The following is a 22,222-nucleotide window of genomic DNA, read 5'->3' as shown; positions in this document are numbered from 1 at the left end:
GGGCGGAGGAGCAGGAACAGGTGTGGGGAGTCTGCGTCCTTGGGTCCAGCTTGGCGCTGAGCAGTTACTGATTGGAAAAGGGATGGGCCATCGACAAGACGAGGATCCTCCAAGCAGGAATTACAGCCAAACTAGGTTGGTCTTGAGGGCATCACTGGGCCAAATGAATCAGGGCATCTCACTGCACTCTGTGCAGAGTTCATGTGCTCAGAGCATACCTAAAAAGAGAAAGATGGGGGGGGGGGATACCTCTGTTAATATTAACATGGATAGACAGATGTACAAAGATTTCCGAGAAAAAAATACTACTTTTAGAGTTTACTTTTGATTGTTTTGCTGAAATGTGTTGGTAACATCTTGATCTCATGGCAAGCTTTTTTATTTTTTTGTCATTACTCCTAACTGGCTGAAAACTGAACAAGATTTTACCATTAGCCGATAAGACTAATGTTTCATCCAATTTAACTGTGGATGGATGGCTCAGTTGGCTGCATGAAGGACTGGCGGGTGGGAAACCAGTGTTTGTTTTCCAGGGGGCGCAATGAGCTTCATCCAGTGTGGGTCCTTGGGTAAGACCCTTCACGCTACTGCCTAATTGTGTAGCCATGAGGTTCCGGTCCACAGCCCCGATAAAATTCAGCGTTGTGTCAGGAAGGCCATCTGGTGTAAAATCTAATCCAAGCCACCTGTACAAATCAGTGAAAGCTGATTGGCTGTAGCAACCCCTAAAGGGATGGGATATGCAAAAAAGTAGAGAAACATCCAAGTTACGGTAACAACACCATTAACATGACCTTAGATTTATGCCACTGTGAACAAGCAAAGGAAGAGTGAAAACATGACTGGTGATATCAGACAATTTGTAATTACAGACAATGGAGGGCAATATTCCATTTTAACTGGCAAAACATCAACTTGTATAATTAGTTACTAACTCTACTAATAAAACTTTAACACCAAAGACAAAGTCCAGCTGTTGTCCATTTTTATTTATTGGGTTTCAAACCAAGTGAGTTAACACTGGGTTCTAATGGAAAGTGCTGCAGATCTACAGATTCAAAGCATCTTTCTGATGCGAGCACAGAAAACAGTTGCCATATTTAGTGAATGTATCTCCCACAATCCTTTGAAAATATCAAATATCTGAGGCAATATTGTTAGTGGCTCAGGTGGTTGAGCGGGTCGTCCAATGATCGAAGGGTTGGCGGTTCGATCCCCGCTCCCACCAGCCAAATGTCGTTGTGTCCTTGGGCAAGACACTTCCCCCTCCTTGCCTCCAGTGTGGCTCCACTGGTGTGTGAATGTGCATGAATGATCCCGGTGATGGTCAGAGGGGCCGTAGGCGCGAACTGGCAGCCACGCCTCTGTCAGTCTGCCCCAGGGCAGCTGTGGCTACAACCGTAGCTACCATCACCAAGTATGAATGAGGAGTGAATGAATAATGGACACAATGTAAGCGCTTTGATTGTCTTGAAAAGCGCAGATAAATCCAATCCACTACTATTTATCATTACTCAATAACACAATCTGGGATTTGAGTAACATATTTCAGAGTTGATTGTACATATATCAGTTTTAATGAATAGTTATTTATAATAGTCCCAGTCCATTCATCTTTTGCCATTTTTAGGTCAAATCAAAACTCTGTGTCGTTTTCCAGGACATCATTTCTGCAGAACGGTAGGAGCTCAACAGAAATTCATCTGGTAGTCTTGGGCCGGACTGTTGGTGGGAAGTAAGCCAGCCCCCATTTCCCATCATATGTTTTTATGTTCACCTGCTAGCTTACAGCCCCTTACAACCCCAACAAAAACTGATGCAACAAAAAATGGTGACCAATGTTGGAACCATCCAGTTGTACAGTTTAAAGCCAGATACCAGCCTGGGCAAGGACAACGAAGATGTACATGGATCTATTTGTCTGCAGGTGGATGCCACAGAATGGAGCGAACCATCACAGCTACCAGCTTTTTTGACAGCATTTGTTTTTGTCTGCTGATTTGAATACCAAGATTCTCAGAAATGCAGTTTGAAGCCTCATTTTCTTTATGCATGTTCTTCATCTTGAGAAAAATGCCGCAAAAACATGTTTAAAACACCATTTCACCTGTGTGGGTCTTTGATAAGAATAAGAAAAATGTTCTCACTATAGATTATCTTTAAATGACAAGAACAGGAACATGATTTAAAGACCAAATAGTGAGTCTGGTTATGTACTTTACAAGAAAATACATGGTAGTTGTACTCAATATAACCAGGTAATTAAATGTGATCTCTATCCAGCATCATAAATATATAATCAAAACATATAAAAATGAAAGTTGCCTTTACACAAAATCAATATTGTTTCATTCTTATACTCTATATTGCTGCAATAGAGAGTAGTTCTGTTTAGATCATGTTAGATCTGTTGGTATAAAGTTGTTGACATATATATAGTGTAATAGGCACTAAAACCATTTAATGCCAAATAACTGGGGCATTTTAAAAGTTTTTTTCCAGAGAAACATAAAGCAAATGATCTGAAGAGTGGACTGCAGTGTTTTGGACTTGCAATTATTTAAATTCCTGAATTACAAGATAGTGATGCTACCAATGGCAAAACAACCTAAATGAGATTGTGAATGAAGATTGCTAAATATTTAAACCCAGACATAGATCTAAGTAAATCAACATGGGGACATGATTGTCCATGGATGAAGCTCTTTGGTGGCTTTTTTAAACCATATTTTACCATAATCAGATCTGTTTTTATTTGATTTTTCCCCCTTACTCAAAAAGGTCCTTGCAGTGCAAATGCAATGCTGATTCAAAGGCAGTACACTGCAAGTCTCACTAGTGAGTGTTGTGCTGACTTAAAATAGTTTGGAGAAGTGTAACTGAGCCCATGTGGTAAATACCAACACAGACTCATGTCTGTTTATGTTGCAGTGAAGATCAGTCTAAGCCACAGACAGTAGGTTACAATCTTTAAATTAAGGACAACATTCGTTTGAATGTTTCTGCATCCTTCACAGTAACAAGTAGTCATTTTATGCTCAATCTTTCAAAGTGGCAGATTTCTTGGCTGTGAACTTTTTAACACAGTGCTTTCCTCCCTATTTTACCCAATAAAACTTGTTTCCGTGTAGTATGACACAATTTTACTGACCTACAACACTAAACCACCTCCCTATCAAAATAGAAAACCAAAACTGCAGACACAGCAAAAGACAACATCACTTAAGACACTGTTTGCTCAGTCTGAGAAAGAATCATCATGTTATTCATAAACAAACCAGGATCAAACAAAAAGCTTTTTTCCCAACACAAATATCTACACTGACTCATGCATTGAACGCAGTTGTCAGTGACAACCGTTTCTACATAACACATGCAATTGTTAAAAAAAAAAAAAAAAAAAAAGACTTCAACAACTTCTCAGTCTCTTTTTTTGACAGGAAAAAGTTCAAGTTTGGTGTGTGTGAATAACAAGTCTGCAAACAGGTAACAACTCTGGACAAATTGTACTTCTGATCCAAACAATAAAGCATTCTTAAGAAAACCCTCATTAGAGTGAGTTTAACAATACCAGGATCCGCTATGTTTTGTGCATATTGTCCCTACAGGGTGGGATTCAGAAGACTTTAATGTGCCAGAGTTGCAGCTGCTCGAAGAAATAATAACGAAGGATAAGGTGTGGTCCCTTACTTTCCTTAAGGTTAAGGTTTTTTCTTTTTTTTTTAGAAAAAAACAACAATTCAGTAAGTTATCTTATTTTTACTTACATCCATGCATTTCCTTTTCTGACAGCTTTAGATGCTTAAAGTCATTTGTTATCCATGTGTCAAATATAAGTCACAGAAGTGTCATTTCAGAATCTGTTGGTCTATTCTCCATGTATGAATATTAGTAACATAGAAGGATAAATAGATAATGACACACCTACCTTTTCTTTAGCTCTTAACTAGTTTTTTGTGTTTTGGTGTTTCATTAAAAAAAAAAAAAAAAACCTTAGTGAAATGTGAACCCGATCAGGCCAAAAAAAAGCTTTGGAAATATTTCCACTCCTTGATAACTGGGCAAATGTTCTGGAAAACTTTAGACACAGAAATAATATGGCATACAGAGGGCAAGGCTGTGTGTTCTAGCTCACACCACAACTTCTGCATTTCAAAGCAATCAGCAACCAATAATAAACACCATAACTAGTTTTTAAAATGAAAACTAAATTTAACCTTTTTTATGTCACTTACAGTACTCTTTAAAGTTTACCAAAATTTCTCTTTTAGTTCTATTCACATTTTTCTTAATATAGTTTGTTGTTTTTCCTCAAACTGACAAAAAAAAAGTGTTCAACAATTGAAACTGTAAAACAGTAATTAACCTACATAGTTTTCAGACTAAAGTTTGAACGAAGAGGTGATAAATTAAGGTCAAACTGCCCGTCGGTCTGAAAGGTTAAAAGCATCAGTCTGTCTGTCGTTAAACACATCGACAGTCAATACACGTGTTTACTGCACATGCTTCCGCAGCACTTTTCAGCAGCTAACACTTGCTCTTGCTGGAAGGGATTTCATTACTTACAATAGCAGATTGTGTAGAGAAGTTTGGCACATGCAGCTCTCAATGCTTTATTAGTTTGGTTTGTTTGCTAATGGAAAAGAGTTCAACTTGCTGAATGACAGCAGCTCTCAAAAGGTCATCTGTTTTATATTTAACCCTTGTGCTATCCTAGGCACTTTAACATTGGGAGTTGGGTCATCTAGACCCACTAGACAGTGCTCTGAACCTTTTTTTTTTCAATGATTTGTGATCTTCACTGGTGTCCATGGATTACATGAAATCTTTCCACCTTTATTCACCTTTGCTATGGTAGGGAGAACACGTCAATGTAAGGCGGGGGTCATCTAAGATAGCACAAGGGCTAGAGACTGCACCAGCGTCCATGAGTCTTTAGCTCCAACACACGGTGAACCACACAAATGATTCCCTGTTTAAGCTTTTTGGTGAAAAACAATTTTAAAAAACGGATTAAGTCTAATTTAAGACGAAATACAGGGCAGAGAATGTATAGTTTGTCCAAATACAAAACAAAACAATGGCTTTAAAACTAGTAATAGGAAAAGACTATAAAAAGTCAACCTAACAATGTTTTCCAACTCAAACTGTTATCAAAATTATTTTCTAATAGCTCATCATGACAAAAGCCTTAAGAGGCACATTGAAAAGAGCTGCGTAATGTTGCTTGCAGTCTAAAAACTCATAACTATTTATTTGTACCACTGAAGTTTTGATAGCTACAGCGGGGCAAAAAAGCATTCAGCAGTCACCGATTCTGCAAGCTTAATGATTTAACTGTGAGAGACAGAATGGAAAAAAGAATACAGACATATGACGTATGATTGTTAGAGAATGAGTGTTTGTATAAGCATCTCTGTTCTTTATTGGATGAGGTTCAGAGACTGGTTAAGGGCTAAACCACTCCACAACCTTGAAAAGCTTCATACCAAGCCACTGTTTTGTTTCCTTGGTGATGTGTTTGGGATCATTGTCCTGCTGAAAGACCCAGTTACCATCTTCCATCGTCAATGCTGTAAATGATGGAAGGAGGTTCTTAATCCAAAATCTCACCATACATGACCAAATTGATCCTTTCCCTAATACAGATCAGTCCTTATGTCCTTTTTGCAGAAAAAACTGCCCCAAAGCATGATGATTCCACCCCCATGCTTCACAGTAGATATGGCGTTCTTGAGATACAACTTGGCATTCTTCTTCAAAACATGGCAAGTATGATTGTTTTACCAAATAGTTTGATTTTGGTATATTTTGTTTTTGACAAAATACTCATTTCCTCCCCTCATACATTCTTTTTCTCAGTTTAAGTGTATCTACGGTAAACATGACAGACCTCTCAGTTTCAAGAGGGATAACTAGCAGAATTGGTGACTGAAATACTTTTTTCCTTCCACACTGTGTAATGCATCCGTTTCCTACACAGCTTCCAAACCTTTAACAGTTTACATGTATATTAGAGCATGAGAAGGGCCCTTTACCCCTGAATTTCCTCTTTCATTCCCACACAGATACATAAAAGGACCCATCTCTTTCTTCACAACTACAACTGTATATAAATGGTTTCAATATATATATATATATATATATATATATATATTGTGAATTAGGAACACACAAACACACAATGAAGTACTAAAATTTTACAAAAACTGTGACAAAAGGTAAACCACATGAAGGTCTGCTTGCTCCGTTCAATTTCCAAAGAATAGCTTAGGTTAAGTTACAGAACAAACCCGCAGTGTTGAGATGATTGCGTCACTGAAGCATGCTTGAACTTTTGTTTGCTTAGTGACGTAAATTGTTGTCAGAGAATTGTTTAAGATTAAAAGAGCAAGAATAAAGAGGGGTAAACCTCTCCTGTCCATCCATTCGGCATTTGTCTTTGATATATCTCTTGCAGATTCTCTCGGGGGCCTGTCGAGGCAACAAGGTAATTTTTTTTTGTTCTTTTTTTTTTTTTTTCCAGGGTCTGAAATCTACCAAGCTTGTTGTTAGACAAAACAGATTTGCTAACTTCCCCTACATGGACAAGACAGTCAAGAAGGACACAATGAGGTGGACAAATAGGGAACTAAAGGAAACAAAAACTACACACTAAGATTCAAGAAGTCACATGAGCAGTCACAGGAACTGAAGACATGATTTTCAAAATATTCTCTGGCTTTGCAATGTCAAAACAGGCAGCTTTTATGGTAGCCAATTCATTATGTAAGTTGGTCTTTGACAGGAAAATGATGAAAAGGCAGGACTAGTTTTGTAACACAATGATCTGAATGTAAGCCGTAATGCAGACACAATTATGCTTTCACAACACGTAGCAAAAATAAATAAACTGTAAATCGTGAGGACTTAGAAATCTAGACAAGACAAAGTTGACAAAAAAAGAGAGCCAAAACAAATCAATAAATAAAAAAATAAAACATCAGATCATCTAAAAAATCTAAAAAATGAATGAAGGAAAAACGGTCATACAAAGTTCACACATTCACTGCTCCTTGCAGGATGGATTTGGATGAGCAAAACCTTGTAAGCAACTTATTTAGAGGGGATCAAATAATTACCCAAAGAGTGCTACAACTGTTTAAGTCATTAGACTGTGTGGTGTCTTGTTACAATGAGATATAAAAGTTAAAAACACCACAGCGCTCTGTCTGTCTATAAACATTGAAGCAGCGTCTTTGGATTTCACTCATGTGAACTTTCTCAGCAGGCACTGTGGGGTCTGCCATTTGTCCAAGTGGTGGGAGAGCATTCAGACTTTCCACAGATCGTGTGCTCTTGTTTGACCAAATGAGACCTTGACTATCTTGAATCTTTCTTTATATAATACTTTACAACACCGTCAGGGTGCCAAAGGGCTTTGCAATGAAAAGATGGCAAAAAGAGAATATGAAATTAAGCAAATTAGGAATAAAACTTAAAAAACAGCAGGAAAAAAATTACAAGTAATAGAATACATACAAGACAAATGAGAGTTAAATAAAACAAGTAAAAGAAAATAAGACGCCACCAGCTACTGAGCGTTAAAAAGCCATTCTCAATAAGTATGTCTTCAGCTGCCGTTTAAAGCTGTTTGGGTCTGCTATCGTGCAGCTCAGGAGGTATTTCATTCCATAACTGGGGGCCGACAACAGAAAAAGCATGGACACCCCAGTTTTTCTGCTGTGACCGGGGCGCATGAAGCAGTTACTAGTTAAAAGACCTTAAAACTCTAAAGAGGCTGTCAACAGTTAAAAGCTCTGCTAAGTAAAACAGGGCAGGATCACGAAAAGCTTTATAATCAAACAGTAAACAGACGTCTTCATGTATTGTTTTGCAATGTTTAGAATTTGGAATACGTGCTAAGAAAGAAATCTAATTTTTTTGTATAGTACTCTAGAAGCAAACAAATCACGGAGATGCATGTTAATACTGCCACATTAAATTAGCATTGATGCATAAAACAAAACTAAACTAAATCAGGCTTATATCTGTATCCTTAGTCGGTTTAGGAATGGGTTTGGAATTGTATATTGAAATATTCTCATTGGGCAGAAACCATTTGCTTAGACATTTTTTTTAGAACAACGCCTAAGTGATGCAAGAAAAAAATCCTCTCTTTTATTGTTTATTTACAGTGAGGCTACCAGTAAATCCCACTGCTACACAGAGGTGATTTGTTTAGAGTGTAACTCGCCATTACCAAACAGTAGCTGGGTTAGCTCCAGCAACCCATGATCCCAAAGGGGAAGCAGCAGGTTTAGAAGGATGGAGACTACTGAATCTTGAGATTTTTGAAAAATCACTAGTTAAATTTTTTTAAAGGAGCTTTTGAGGGTTACCACCCATCCATCCATCTAACATATAAACATTAAATAAATAAATAAATAAAAGCTGAAATTTGCTTAAAACATGCAGTAGTGTGTTATGATGTACACTTAAGAACAGACATCTTAACAAATCTTTTCCAAAAAGTTGAGGCATACTTCAAACTGACATACTTATAATAGAAAACAATGATAAAATTCTGAAACAACTTTTTTTTTCATTGGAAAAAGACTGTCTTTGTGGATATGACCAAAAGCAGCACACCCTGTGGATCATTTGTTTCTTTAGCCCCTCCCCCTAAAAATAAATTAAAAAGGAAAAAAAAAAAACTTTTTAGGCTTAAAAAGATGAGACACTTTAAGAAAAACACAAACTTACCAGTGGGCAGTGCAAATTTTCCAATTGTGTGAAACCAAAAATCCGTTTTTTAGAGTAAGCTAGCTAATCATTCATCAGAACACTGCAGGCGACTCGACTCAAGTGGCATTATGTGATGCTGAAATGGCAATGCCCTCAACCTGCCTTAAAACAAATTCAATACGTCCTTTGAATGGGATTGTTTTTTAAAGGAAAAGAAAAAGAAGTGAATAGACGAGGATAATGTTCCAGGATAAGTTCTGAGGAAGTTCTCAAAACTTCGAGATATTCTCTCTTTTGCCGCAGCGAGTTGCTTGTTAGAAATGCTTGAACAGGGTGACCTGACCGGAAAAAAAGAGCACGACTTCCTGTTTGACTGCTTTCAAAATAAAACTACCTCAAACAAATTCTCGTCAGACCACAATTAAATGCTTCAATCACAATGCAACTTTAGTGAACAAATATGCAATGGTGGTTGCATTTTTAAAACATTTTACGCACCTCGAGATACATAGTATGGGAAGCTTCATTTTGAAAAGGAAAAAGCATTTCTGGTATTGACTTTTATTTTTAATTGTGCTATTCAAATGCTTCTATAGCATATGACATACATATATACAATTTCCCACAAGGGACGATAAAGTAAATCATAATATCTAAATACGTTAATGGAATCTAAAAATAAGTATTTTGATTGGGGAAAATACCTTAAGTGCAAGATAGTTTATTTATCTACAATAATAAGTTATTATTATTATTTAATAATAATAATAATAATAATAATAATAATAATAATAATTATTATTATTATTATTATTATTATTATTATTATTATTATTATTATTATTAAACCAATAATATTATTGGTTTATTATTATTATTATTATTATTATTATTATTATTATTATTATTATTATTATTATTATTATTATTATTATTATTATTATTTGTCTATTGTCATTTATATATTATTTGTTTTTTATCATTATTAGTGTTTGTTTTGTATTAAATCCTTTTTTGGTTTGTTTTTTAGGAGTGAGTGGGTCCGTCAAATCAATTCAATAGAGATGGTTTGGCTGACCCCTGCTGGTACAAATACAAACAGGTACAGTACTGAACGCAGTAGAAGAAGCAGCTGGGGTGGAGCAGGAAGTTGGGTGGAGTGAGGAGGACAGCATAGCAGAGAATGGCTCTTGGTCAGGACATTTCTTTTCAACCTCTCACTTTTATTCAGTGAATAGAGGGAATTAATTTGCACGGGTAAAAGGGAAAGAGGTAAAGTAACTATAGCCATCACACAGGGGGACTTAGTTCATTCAATTGTTATTCACACAATAGAAGAATTTGTGTTTTTCAAACCTTTATCCCCTTTTTTTCTGCGAACAAATCGCTCTTCTCAGAACGGAGTTTGTGTTCCACGCCGTATCCCAGCAACCGTGGGATGTACCATTTTGAGGTTATTTCCTAAAAGGTTTCTACGCGTTCTTTTGACTAGACTTTGTTATGTGTCGGATAAATGTAAAACTTTATATTTAAATATATGTTTAAAATATAATTTAATATTTTTTTACGATCAAAATGACCAAATATAGCTTTCAGTAGATGTGAGGAAATGAAATGTCCCCTCTTCCAGCAGACACCAACTGATCCCTCCATCTTCCGTTAACACACTGCTGGTTGAAAAAGTTTACTACCAACATTTGTTGTCTGGACGGCGAAGACGCAAAAAATCAGGTTGTGATTATATTAATATAATAATTTATATTAATTTTTCAGTGGTTTGGGTTACAGAAGCTTACTTAGCAATGTTTCAAATTTTGATAATTTGTAAAAAAAAATTTCCCCACAGGAGATGGAGAACTTTGTCCTATATGAAGAGCTTGGAAAAGGCCGTAACTCTTTTGTCTATAAAGGAAGAAGGAAGGGGCATCTCAACTTTGTAGCCATCGTCTGCACACACAAAAACAAAAAATTGGAAATTTCTAACCATGTAGGCTAACAACTTTGGTAATCCAGTATCATATTACCACATTAAATTCATTTACAATAAACAACATTGATTATTTAGCCCACAGAAGCTTTATTCTACCATAATTTCTGCATTTTCTTACATGTGTTTTTAGTTGGATTATGGGCACACGGTTAAAGTGCTTCCCATTTTGTCTCTTCTCCCATCTAAGGTCAGACTCAGCTATCATCTGGATCATCCAAATATAGTACGCTACTATGAGTGGTATGAAACATGCAGTCATCTATGGTTGGTTGTGGAACTCTGTACAGGTGAAGAAACATGTCTGCTGTTTCATTTAAACAGCCATCAGTTCTCTTTTTAGTTATCAAACTATAGAAACGTAATGCAATAATTTCATGGTGTGGTAAACCCTCTAATCAAAATTAAATACTCCATTCTAATATTGAATATAGTTTATATAGTGGAAAACATTTAATTTGATCGTTTTCCTGTCATCTTTTTGTCTTTTTTTAATGTCGACATTTGCACTTCCGTTGTTAGGAGGCTCCCTTCAGGCCCTGGTTGCTCAGGATGGAGGTCTGTCAGAGGATGTGGTGAAACGGTTTGGTTGGGACTTGGTCATGGGATTAAAGCACATTCATGAGTCAGAAATTATTTTGTCTGACCTGACACCTGCCAAGGTTTGATTCAAATTCACAAAAACACAGAAATTCAAAGTAAAACTAAAATGTTATTCTGGCAACAGAAAAAAAAACTACTGTTATGAAAGTATAGTAAGATAGCAGTGTTATTGTAAATTCAATAACTACCCTTTCTTTCTCTTCTAGATCCTTTTAGATGGAAGTGGCATTCTAAAGTTGGGAAACTTTTGTCTGTCCAAGGCAAAAGGAGAGACACTGGAGGAGACAATCTCCTTTCTTTCTGATTCCGAGGAGACAGGAGAAGACAAAAGCCTGGGTGACTTTAACAGTATGAGGAAACGATTTCAAGGTCAAATGTGCATTTTTATTTCGTATAGCACCTCACATTTCATTAAGAAACGAATTGGGAGATGAGCTAGTTGATTTGCCTAAGAAAAACTTCAAACATGTTTTCATTATCTTTTGAATCCGGTCTGTTATGTGATATCTAGGATTTCAGAGAATTCAGGAGCCTTAGTGGTTAAAAGGGAGATGAAAGTTAACAGACAATGTAACCCTTGTGCTATCCTAGGCACTTTAACGTTGGGAGTTGGGTCATGTAGACCCACTAGACAGTGCTCTGAACCTTTTTTTTCTTCAATGATTTGTGATCTTCACTGGTGTCCATGGATCACATGAAATCCTTCCACCTTTATCCACCTTTGTCATGGTAGGGAGAACACGTCAATGTAAGGGTGGGGTCATCTAAGATAGCACCAGGGTTAAATATGGAAGCAGAAAGGGCTGTTGCAGATAGATTTCTGTATAAGACGGTGTCTGCACACCATGCATATGGATATTGTGCAAAATAAAACCAAGCAGCTGAAGACAGGGGGTTCTGTGAGGCAATGTCCCAGAACCTGATCTTTTAAAGATGATGTAATTTAATTTATGAAGAAAGTTCCTCATCCTCACTTAACTGGTTGACAAAAATGTAAATATAAAGAAAGAAAATCCACAGAAAAGATTGTGTAAGATAAATAAATAGGGGAATGTGTCAAGGTTATATAGACTTTTTATCCTACTTTTTTTAAAAGGTACCTTTTTATAAATGGCATTTCAAACTGGACACTGACTTTCATTGGCAAAGAAAAACAAAACAAAAACGAAATGTTTATTCATTTACATACATGAATTAATATAGGTTAATTATTGAAATTAATTTGTTTAAATAATTTTACCTGAGAATATTGACTCATCCGATTCAGTGTTGTCATTCAAAATCTATTATCACACCGGCTGAAAATAGTAAGCAACAAGTGTTTTCTTTTGATATGTTTTTTTTAGATGAGTTCAACCTGCTTTGGATTGCATTCAGTTTTTTCATATTGTCCTTTTTTTGTAATGGCTGTTTGCATGCTTTTTTCTTTCAGGAAACTTAGCTTACAAAGCTCCAGAAATTGTGCAGGGCTCAGAAACAAGTGTAAGCTCTGATCTATGGGCGCTTGGTTGTGTGCTCTACTATATGTACACAGGTAAATACAAACTCACATAAAAAAAAATATAAAAATATTTTATGTGTATTGAGCAATTCTATCAGTTTTCTAAGACGTCTGTAATGTTAGTGTGTAATCCCTAAAAATTCATATTCTTCTCCATCATAGATAAATGTTATCCTAATGTTTCAGCTTGAAATAATTTGCTTGCATTTAAATACTAACTATGTGCCAATAAATACAAAGATTTCTCTAAATTGGAAATGTTACTGTTTTCTTTCGTGTGCCAGGAAATCCTCCTTTTTTCTCTGAGAGCAACACTGAGCTGGCGGAGATGTTGTTGAACCAGGAGCTACCCCCTCCCAGGAAGACATGTAAAATACACCACATTTTTGTTTCACTCTAAGTTAAATTTACAATATGATAGCAGTCTTGCAATACAGCACCATATAAATTGTAGTTTTCTTGTTTTTTAAAAACAGGAAGTAATTTATTTTTGTATGGTTGGCAATAATGTTTTCTTAGGCCCCCCCAGTCCTGACTTCCAGAGTCTTTTGAACGGTTTACTCACCAAAAATCCAGAGAAGAGGTGGGTTTTCAGTGAAGGAATTGCATGATGTTTTTTTTTTTTTTTACATATAAACATTCTTCAGCATATCAGGATGATTTGAAAAGAATGTCTTCAAGGTTTGGCTGGACAGAGCTGTTGGATCATGCTTTCTGGAAACAATTAAAACAGGAGAACAACAAGGAAGAGGTCTCCTTCAAAATGGGGTCTGTTAATGTTTTTCTTTTTTTTGCTTTTCTGTTTGTATTGGTAGACATTTTGTAAAATTTTGGTTGTACATATTAGATCTGAAATGATCAGACTCTCATGAATATCTTTCCCTAGACTGCCCAAAACGCTGAAGATGTGTGTCTGTGTTTGTTCTTAATGCTTTCACAGTCATGCACCCAGCAGCTGCTCATCCTTTTCGGAGTCAAAACCACCAATTTCTTCCAATACAAATGCATTAACCAGAACACCATGTAACACAGACACACATGAACAACAATCTATGGAACAAATGTTCAGTGGACAACTAAGGAATGACCAAGCTTTGCAAAAAACAATAACAGTCAAGGACAGTCCAGACGAGTGGGATATAGACGCTGGAGATGATGACCCTGAGCCAACTGGTGTGGAGCAAATGTGCCAAACATTACAGCTGAATAAATCCTATAAATCAGGTATTAGACTCCCTCGTGTTCCTGGTGTTTCACTGTGGCGACCCCTGATGGGAAAAGCCGAAAGAGGAGGAGGAGTTGACATGGCTGTGTACTGTTTGATCACAACACGTTTTGGAATATTCCATATAAAATTCAGTTTAAATAATTGGTATACTACATACGGTATTTTATTAGTTAAGAAAAACTTGTCAATATCAAAGCATTTTTGTTTAATTTGTGTTTCATAAATTTCATCTAGTTTTGGTTCCCATTTAAATCTGTTTTAAAGTTTTTTTACTTGCTGTTTTTCTCAGTTTTTCCATGTCCAGATTTTACTTTATTGAATGTTACAAATGCACGTATTTTGATTATTTATCTGAAATCTCTTTTATTTCTGATATTTTATAGATAATTCAAAGGAGCTGAGGCCAAAGAGTGGCGTGGATGATGACAGCACAGAAACCATTTTCCTCCATAGGTAGTCAGTCTTCTTCTTCCTGATACAACCTGATCAGATGACATAACCATTTCATAAAGAGGGACTTGGATAAAACAAATATTACAACTTTTGCACAAAGTCAGACTTATGCTTATTTTTTGTCACCGCTCTTGAAGCTACAGTGCCACGACGAGAGGAAATCCTAGCACCTCAGACTCTCCAAACAACATTGGTTCAGCTGAGGTTTGTATAATTGTATACTCTCCTTTTATCTTTGTGATGTTTGCTACCATAATCTTCCATCATTTTATTTTTTATCCTCATAGATTTGCTCGAAGGCAGATATGGCAGACCGTGTGAGGAGTCTTCTATACAATGAATCTGATCTGACTGTTACTCCAATCATTGATAATCCTAAGGTACACACACACAATTCTTTGGATTGTGCAAAGTACGAGTCCTGCATTACAAACATACTCTCTTTCTGTCATTGATGGTGTAATTTAGTCACATTTATAGAAAGTTATTAGCCTGGGCAAAAATGTCCTCACAATATTTTTCAGTGTCTTTAACATATTCAACGCAGTGAAACTGAAGGCCTTGTTATATAATGCAAACCCTCTGAAAATAGGTAATCAAACCACATAGTTTGTGCAGCTCAGAGAAAGATGTTGACTTTTGGTGTTATTCTGATGTTCATACAGATTGTTAAGAGTGCTTCGGTACGATTTGATCCCAAAACCCTTTGTGTACCAGCCTATTCAGGTCTGTCTATGTTTGTTTCAGTAAGGTTTAAGGATATATATGCATATTTTAACCTGTTTCCTTCAAAAATAAATGTGTTATCTTTTTTTTTTTTTTCAGTTGAAAAGTTGATTTCTCTGAGTGAAGAAGAGTGGAGTGGCTTCCTGTTACAACTGTGTTCGTCTCTTGAGGAACAGCGTCCATCCACTACACAACCTTCCTCTCAGTCCACAGCCATTCGATCCAAACTTAACCTGCTGTGTTACCTCTGCTGTGTGGCTGGACATACTACAATTGCTAACAAGCTAATTAACTCAACACTGGTAGGGAAATCTGCAGTTGTGTGTTTCATTTTCCATCCATTTTCGGAACCGCAAATACACACACTCACTTTCAATCACAGTAGGGGCAATTTAAAGTACTAATTAAACCTATAAAGCATTTTTTTTACTGTGGGAGGAAGCTGGAGTTCCTTGAGAAAACCCACGCATGCTCTGGGAGGACAGGGCAAGTCCATGCAGAAAGGTCCTAACCAGGATTCAAACCAGGGCCTTCTTGCTGTAAGGCGGTAGTGCTAACTACTATCCCACCGTACAACCCCATCCTCTTGTGTTGTTGTTACTTAACTTTGTTTAAAGGCAGTCTGTTATTCAGGTGCACCAGAAGGGACTAATGCGAGGAAAACAAGAGCTGCATAAACATCTAAACTAGCCAATACTTGATCAAGAAGTGACTTCAGGATCAACCAATACCTCAAAATACATTAGATGTATACCTAACAGTGGAAAATGTATGTTGTTAAGCACTTTGTCAGTGCAGGAACAATAGTGATGACTTATTCTGGGGGCTACGCTTTTTCTTCTGCTGTGCAGGAAGCGTGTAGACAAAAATGGAATGCAATACAGGCTCATAAAGTTGAATGTATATGCTTTGTAAAAACTCTTTCCACTGCTTTTTGCCCTTTTTACAATAACAGTTATTGAGAATCATTACACATGTGTGACAGTTACTGCTGCACATTTTAGGATTGATTTTCTATAACATGAATCATAGTTATACACTGTAATATATGTAGATCTAAGCAAAAACGTTAATATTCATATCCACACATAAGCATTCTTTTTTACATCTCAATTTAGTTAGTAACACTTTGGCATTGGTTTGTGTAAAATTTTTCTTCTCAATACATGGAGCGCATCATTGTCTAATGATAGTTTTGGGCTATTACTGATGTTTCTAGTAAGTTACTGCTAATTTATTTTAATTCAGTATTTTTCCATCTTCTTTAAATATGTATCAGGTATGGTTTCTTAATAATTAGTCTTATATGGGCGCTTTAGATCTGTTTTCACTTTTAAGGTAAAGAAAAATGACTCCTTAGTTGAAACAAAAAACCTACTTAGTTGAATTGTAAAATGAATAATTCCGGCTCAAATTAACAAAGAAGCATTTTATCAAGTAACCCATCATATGTTTTTGTACATCATATTACCGGTAGTTGTTTGTCTTTTTAACTCTCCTGTCTCTTTCTTTCAGCTTCTAGTGTTGACCAAAGAGTTGCGAAAAGCACCTAACTGGGATCTGTAAGTACATTACTGTCTTTCCTTCAAATGATAGTGTGTTTTCCAGGCACAGGCAGCACATTTATTCATTAAAAAAAACAAAAAAACTTCATATATTTTGTAGAATTTTTCCAGGGTTGCAGAAAATAAGCTGTTACCATGTTTTTAGTGATTTTTATTGATTATTTTATTAAAATTTCTTTTGATGTTACCAAATTTGTATTACAAATCCAAATAAATAAAAAAAAACTTCTACAGCGTTGAATTGATTTATGTGATCCATGAGATGTTTTTCTTTTCTTTGCAGGCGAAGCAAAGTTCTTCGATTAATGGGTCTCCTAGCTCTGCACTGTAGTCATCTAGAAGAGAGTAGCCATATTTGTGAGGTTTGTAAAACACCCCTTCCATATGTGCTACAACCTTATTATTATGTAAATGTACTTTATACATGTATATCTGACATTTCTGCAGTTTATTCTGACCCTACTTTTAGTCTGTTTGGTAGCCATCGGCTAGCCATCGGCTACCAAACTGTTAAAGCACTGTTTGGTAGCCGACAGCAGTGCTGTTAAAGCACTTATGGACAGTTCATGAAATAACAGTCAATAGGAGATATGAAAGTCAAAATTATATTACAATCTTTTCAATGCATGAAAAACCCTGAACCGATATATTTGTTCATGTGTAGGCCAATTTGAAGAACTTTAGCTAAACTGTTGCTCTGACAGATTTTATTTTCAAGAATTTTGTTTGGAAAGATCAATGATGAAAAAAAATACTCAAAAATACTCAAAGATTTTTGAGTATTTACTTAACAAAAAAGCGGGAGCATGAAATGTGTCCAAACTTACATATGCAATGCATGGACAGATATAGAAATCTTATAGCTGGCTGGAAAATAAACACAAGAGAAAGCAACCTGTCTTCCTTCTTACCACAAGTTATAATTCAGTGAACAGAATAATCGTGCAGGAGATTACATGCATCCTTTCCACATTGCTTTAACACTATATATGTAGTTACCAGTTTAAACCAACATGTGGCAGTGAATGACAGAAAGAAACCAACACATGTGCCTTATTTTCAGAAAAAAATTAAAGAACATATAAAAATAGTGTTTGAGTGTTAGTGTTAGTGTTTTAGAGTATCACCCCCCTCTAAAAAGTATTGTTTAAATTGCCCAAAAAGGAGAAAATTAGATTTTAGATCAAAATGTATTACAAAAAAACAAAAAAAAGCTTCATAGTACCGCCTCATACCAGCTGGGGGCGTTAAAAATCTTTTAAACATTATCATCTGTAGCAATTGTCAATGGAAACTCCCTCATTCTGTCTACACTTATGTCACAACATGTACATAATGAGTGAGACTATATAGTTAATGAAGATCTATGTCTTTTTATATGTTTTTCGATTTTGTAACACACGTGGACTATTCTTAAGTATGGCTTTAATTTTTTGTTTTGTTTAGGATTGTAAATACTTACTTTGTATGTATCTTTTACTTAGAACCAGTCCTCCCTGTAAGAAACTCTATTAGACAATTGGTTCTAAAATCAAACATTTTCTGAGATTGTTTTAATGGATTTGTGCAGGTTCCTACAAGCATTTATTATTTTTCTTATCTTAGCAGAAAATGTATAATCGTCTACAGTGAACAATCTTTGACATACTGAATAACCATGCAGGTAAAATGAATAAATGAACACAAATTAAAACATGAGTTCTGAGCCCTTTTCCTGGGATTGTGCAGATTAACTTTAGCGCTTAGCGCTTCCAAAACAACTCTGACATGTTGGGACTTGGATGTTCAACCTTTCAGGGTAGCTTTTGATGTCTGGCACCAGGATGTTTACAGAGGAACTTGTGGGTTGCAGAGTTGGGTGATCTGCTTCATTGTGCAGAGGAGGCCATCGCTGTTTGAAGAGCTATTGGTGCCCATTACGGAACACCCTCAGTTGGCGTTAATGTTTAGATTTTAGGGAGTGAGGGTAGTGTGTGCAAATTTCAAAGAAACTAAAACCCCACAAGCTTAGGTTTACAAAGAAAATGAGTATGTAAACAGTAATGATCAACATTTTTATCGTTTTGTTCACTGTTGTTGAGATATATTTTTAATCTACCGTAACTTTTATCTAACTAATAGAAATCAAGCTGATATAATCATGTGACTCTTTGAAGCATCCTAAAAAACTCTTCTAGTGTTATCAAATGACATCTGGAAACCTTTGTTTTGCTAGTTGAAACCGAGAAAGTATGTAAAGCTTGATGTTTTTTTTATATAATGTTTTGAATAAAACCTTATCCTGTATAGGTTTAGTCTGCTTTGCAGACTTTAAGGCCCACAGAAATCCTCGTGATCCTTTAATTAAAAAAACAAAACGTATCCTTTTATGTTTTGTTTGCAACCTTTCCCCATCATGTTTCTCTGGTACCATGTTTGATCAATCCTTTTAGTTGTCCTGCAAGTCATTCAGACATGTCCACCATTCCCCAAATGTATGTATTTGTGGGGGAAAAGCATTTTGTTCTTTGCTTGTTGTCCAACATGACTCCCGTCGAGTCGTCACGGTGATTACCACAATGCCCGACTTTGGCACAACAGTCCTGCTTCCATGCACTTTGTTGTTACTGATAAACAGTGAGGACAGTTTTACTGCTGCCTAATTTCTCCATTGCCTTAGAATCACAAATTGCAAAGAAAAGAAGACACATCACCTATGTTACTGCATCTGTTTGTAACCTTGGCCTCAGTGACCACCCGTGGACTCAGCAGGGGTTGTGTGTGTGTGTGTGAGTGTGCGAGAGACTGGGTGGACCAGTGTGTGTTCCTGTAGCTTTTATGTGTGCATGGGCTTTTCTTGAAGCATGTTTGCAAGCTCTCAGCAGGGGTCCTGTGTGTGAGGTTTTCTTTGTCTTTTATTTAAACCTGTTTGTGTGTGTGTGTATGCGTGCCTGCAAATTTTCTGAGGTTTTTTTTTCCTCCCTGTGTTGCAGTGAAGCTAACAGATGACCAACAAAATGGCACTCGCGGTTTTCTCTCTTTGTGTGTGCGCGTGTGTTGTCACAGCAGGGGTCCTCATGCTGCAGTCCTGCTGATTGGTGTGTTCAAGCTGCTCTGAAATACTCAGTATGCAAACACATACCATCAAATGACAAAGAAAATACACTTTCTTTCAGCTGGAAGTTTTTCTCATTTTCCCCAAATCCAAAAATCAGAACAATATAACCTGGGATGATTGTTACCTTTAAGAGATATTGCACGTGCTGCTTATTTTACAAAAACAGTTTAAGGCTGCACGGTGGCACAGTGGTTAGCGCTCTTGCCTCACAGCAAGAAGGCCTCTGGTACAAGTTCTCCCACTGTTCAAGAACGTGTTTCATAGGTTAATTGGTTACTCCAAATTGTCCATAGGTGTGAATGTGAGAGTGCATGGGTGTGTGGTTGTGGCCCTGCGACAGACTGGCGACCTGTCCAGGGTGTCCTCTGCCTTTGCCTGCTAGTGACTGGGATAGGCTCTGGCAGCCCTGTGACCCCAAAAGGGAAAAAATGGATTGGAAGATGAATGAATGAAGCAAGGTTTTCTACTTTGCTTCATAAAATTGGCTTTTTTAACCTTGAGGTGTTTTCACAGGATTTCACTTGGGTAGAAGTTTTAACCTTGATATCAATAAAAACAGTAGTTATGATGCATGATTAAATTAAAATGTATTTTCATTTTTTATAAATAGTTTATTAATGTAATTAATCAAGTTCTGCTCCATAACACTGTTTCTGGCAGGGTAAGATGTCCTAAAACAGCTTATTTTAAAAGAAGCATACATAGGGGTTCATGAGTTATTCAAATAGCTTTGGCACTGCGACTTCAAAGAACGGGATCTTGATCTCTGTCTCAACTCCACCACTTTTCTTCACAGATGTAATAAACCATTTGTACTGGGTTTTAATATTACCAAAAATGACACTGTGGGCTACAACCACAACACAACTCCACTTTAACATGTTTCTTTCCAGATTATATGTGTTTTTAAAGCCCTGTTTGTTCAAATCATCCTTCTCTACAAGCACTTTTTTCTAATATTACATTTATAAATCAAATATTTATTATGGTGATAGAGGTCTGTTGTGTATCTTTGTTTTGCTCCATACATGACATCATATGATCCTTGCAGCAACAGTTGACAGTGACAGTTGAGGGTTAATTTTCATTTTTAGTGTGATACAAATCTGCAAGCTTTAAGACAAACTTGACAATCAGGAGGAATCTTTTGAATTCATCAATGAACATGCACGACAAAAGCAAATGTTAACCCATTTTAAAACCTTACGTTTAGACTGTGTAAAATAACATGATCAAACAGAAAATAATCATATTTTACTGAGATTGTGTAAATCTGAAGCCGTGCACTTTGAATTTTGTTATTACACAGTATAGTTTTCCCGATATATTTAACCCATCTGCTTACTTCTTGTTCGTCTCACTCACATGCATCATGTTAAATTTGCTGTGTAAACCTTCAAAAGAAACTTACATTAAACAAGCATCAGCCTTAGTTGATCTCAGCAGGGTGGAAAAACCTTGTAGATTTAGCATATTAAGCTCATTTAGGTGTAAACCTGGATACTTGGAGATAAGGGCTTCTCTGACTGCAATTCTGCTGTGCTGCTTTACACACCAGCCTATTTTCTCCTTTCAACAGAGCATTCTTATCAAACCAATTATCTGTCTACCTGCTATCTATATGCTTTTATTATTTTTTTTTTTTTAACAAAGCTTTTTGCTTCAAATGTGAATGTACTGCCTATTGGACAATTGGAGTTATGTTTGCATGTTTAAAACATATACACTTCGTTAATGCGACTTTCATTTCTAGACTTCTAATAGGTATGGGTTTCACAGTTGCATGTGTTCATACATGTTTCTTTTGAAATAGATTTATAAACAATAAGCTCCCAAGGATGAAGGATTACATATTATTAAAGTTAAGTTTGGTAAAGGTTGCTTAACAAAGTTAGGATTGCATTGCAAGTTTTCAGAGTTTCCAAGAATGAAATTTTTAGTTCAAACTAAAAGTAATTTTTATTAATTTTTGCTACACAAACACACATTTTTAGATATTTTTTTATTATATTTTGATTATTATTTGTTTTGATAGTGTGCTTTTTTGTTGGTTCTACCTGTTGGATTCATTTTTTGAGATCAAATTGTAATTTTACAAATACATTTTAAAGTACATAAAAGTTGGACACTTCTAAAGGAAATCCTGTTATCGTTGTAGGCTGTGTCCATGCTGGCAGACTTGCTGAGGGAAAATCTCAAAAACAGCAAACTGAAGCAGTTCCTGATTCCGCCACTTGGGGAGTTCCTCTACCTCATCTGCTCCCAGGTATTCAACCTGACTATTGAAAGATTAAGATTATTGTATTGAGTTTATTAATTTGAGAAGTAACAATTA

The 22,222-nt window shown here is 36.1% G+C and overlaps 1 protein-coding gene and 1 long non-coding RNA gene across 21 annotated transcripts in view; both read left to right on the top strand.

Annotated features, from left to right (window-relative positions):
• Positions 1–9: 9 nt before the first annotated feature.
• Positions 10–5,769, top strand: LOC144984494 (uncharacterized). The gene is made up of 4 exons (XR_013648239.1): positions 10–135; positions 3,441–3,486; positions 3,609–3,676; positions 5,674–5,769. It is a non-coding gene; the product is annotated as an uncharacterized LOC144984494 (long non-coding RNA).
• A 620-nt stretch (positions 5,770–6,389) lies between these two features.
• The window catches only part of ulk4 (unc-51 like kinase 4), a 73,568-nt gene continuing 57,735 nt past the window's right edge, over positions 6,390–22,222 (top strand). For 5 of the 20 annotated variants that reach the window (XR_013648237.1, XR_013648236.1, XM_078933101.1 and 2 more), the window contains exons 1-20: positions 9,844–9,999; positions 10,125–10,195; positions 10,358–10,458; positions 10,574–10,714; positions 10,905–11,004; positions 11,237–11,376; positions 11,524–11,686; positions 12,750–12,851; positions 13,103–13,186; positions 13,338–13,401; positions 13,488–13,586; positions 13,759–14,042; positions 14,430–14,499; positions 14,637–14,703; positions 14,787–14,879; positions 15,165–15,225; positions 15,325–15,527; positions 16,741–16,787; positions 17,074–17,152; positions 22,046–22,153. Coding sequence is in view for 17 of the 20 variants with exons in the window: in XM_078933101.1 (XP_078789227.1) it covers positions 10,577–10,714; positions 10,905–11,004; positions 11,237–11,376; positions 11,524–11,686; positions 12,750–12,851; positions 13,103–13,186; positions 13,338–13,401; positions 13,488–13,586; positions 13,759–14,042; positions 14,430–14,499; positions 14,637–14,703; positions 14,787–14,879; positions 15,165–15,225; positions 15,325–15,527; positions 16,741–16,787; positions 17,074–17,152; positions 22,046–22,153 (1,902 nt within the window). In the remaining 3 variants the exon portion in view is untranslated. Of the gene's footprint in view, positions 6,491–9,757; positions 10,000–10,124; positions 10,196–10,357; positions 10,459–10,573; positions 10,732–10,904; positions 11,005–11,236; positions 11,377–11,523; positions 11,687–12,749; positions 12,852–13,102; positions 13,187–13,337; positions 13,402–13,487; positions 13,587–13,758; positions 14,043–14,429; positions 14,500–14,636; positions 14,704–14,786; positions 14,880–15,164; positions 15,226–15,324; positions 15,528–16,740; positions 16,788–17,073; positions 17,153–22,045; positions 22,154–22,222 lie in introns of those variants that run through there. The other 15 variants (XR_013648238.1, XM_078933102.1, XM_078933098.1 and 12 more) reach the window with 13 other exon arrangements.

Source organism: Oryzias latipes, chromosome 16 (assembly GCF_053564925.1).
Source record: "Oryzias latipes strain Hd-rR chromosome 16, Olatipes_Hd-rR_3.1".
NCBI classification, from domain to species: domain Eukaryota; kingdom Metazoa; phylum Chordata; class Actinopteri; order Beloniformes; family Adrianichthyidae; genus Oryzias; species Oryzias latipes.
Note: the sequence above shows the minus strand (reverse complement) of the source record. Positions and strands in the feature narration are given on the sequence as shown.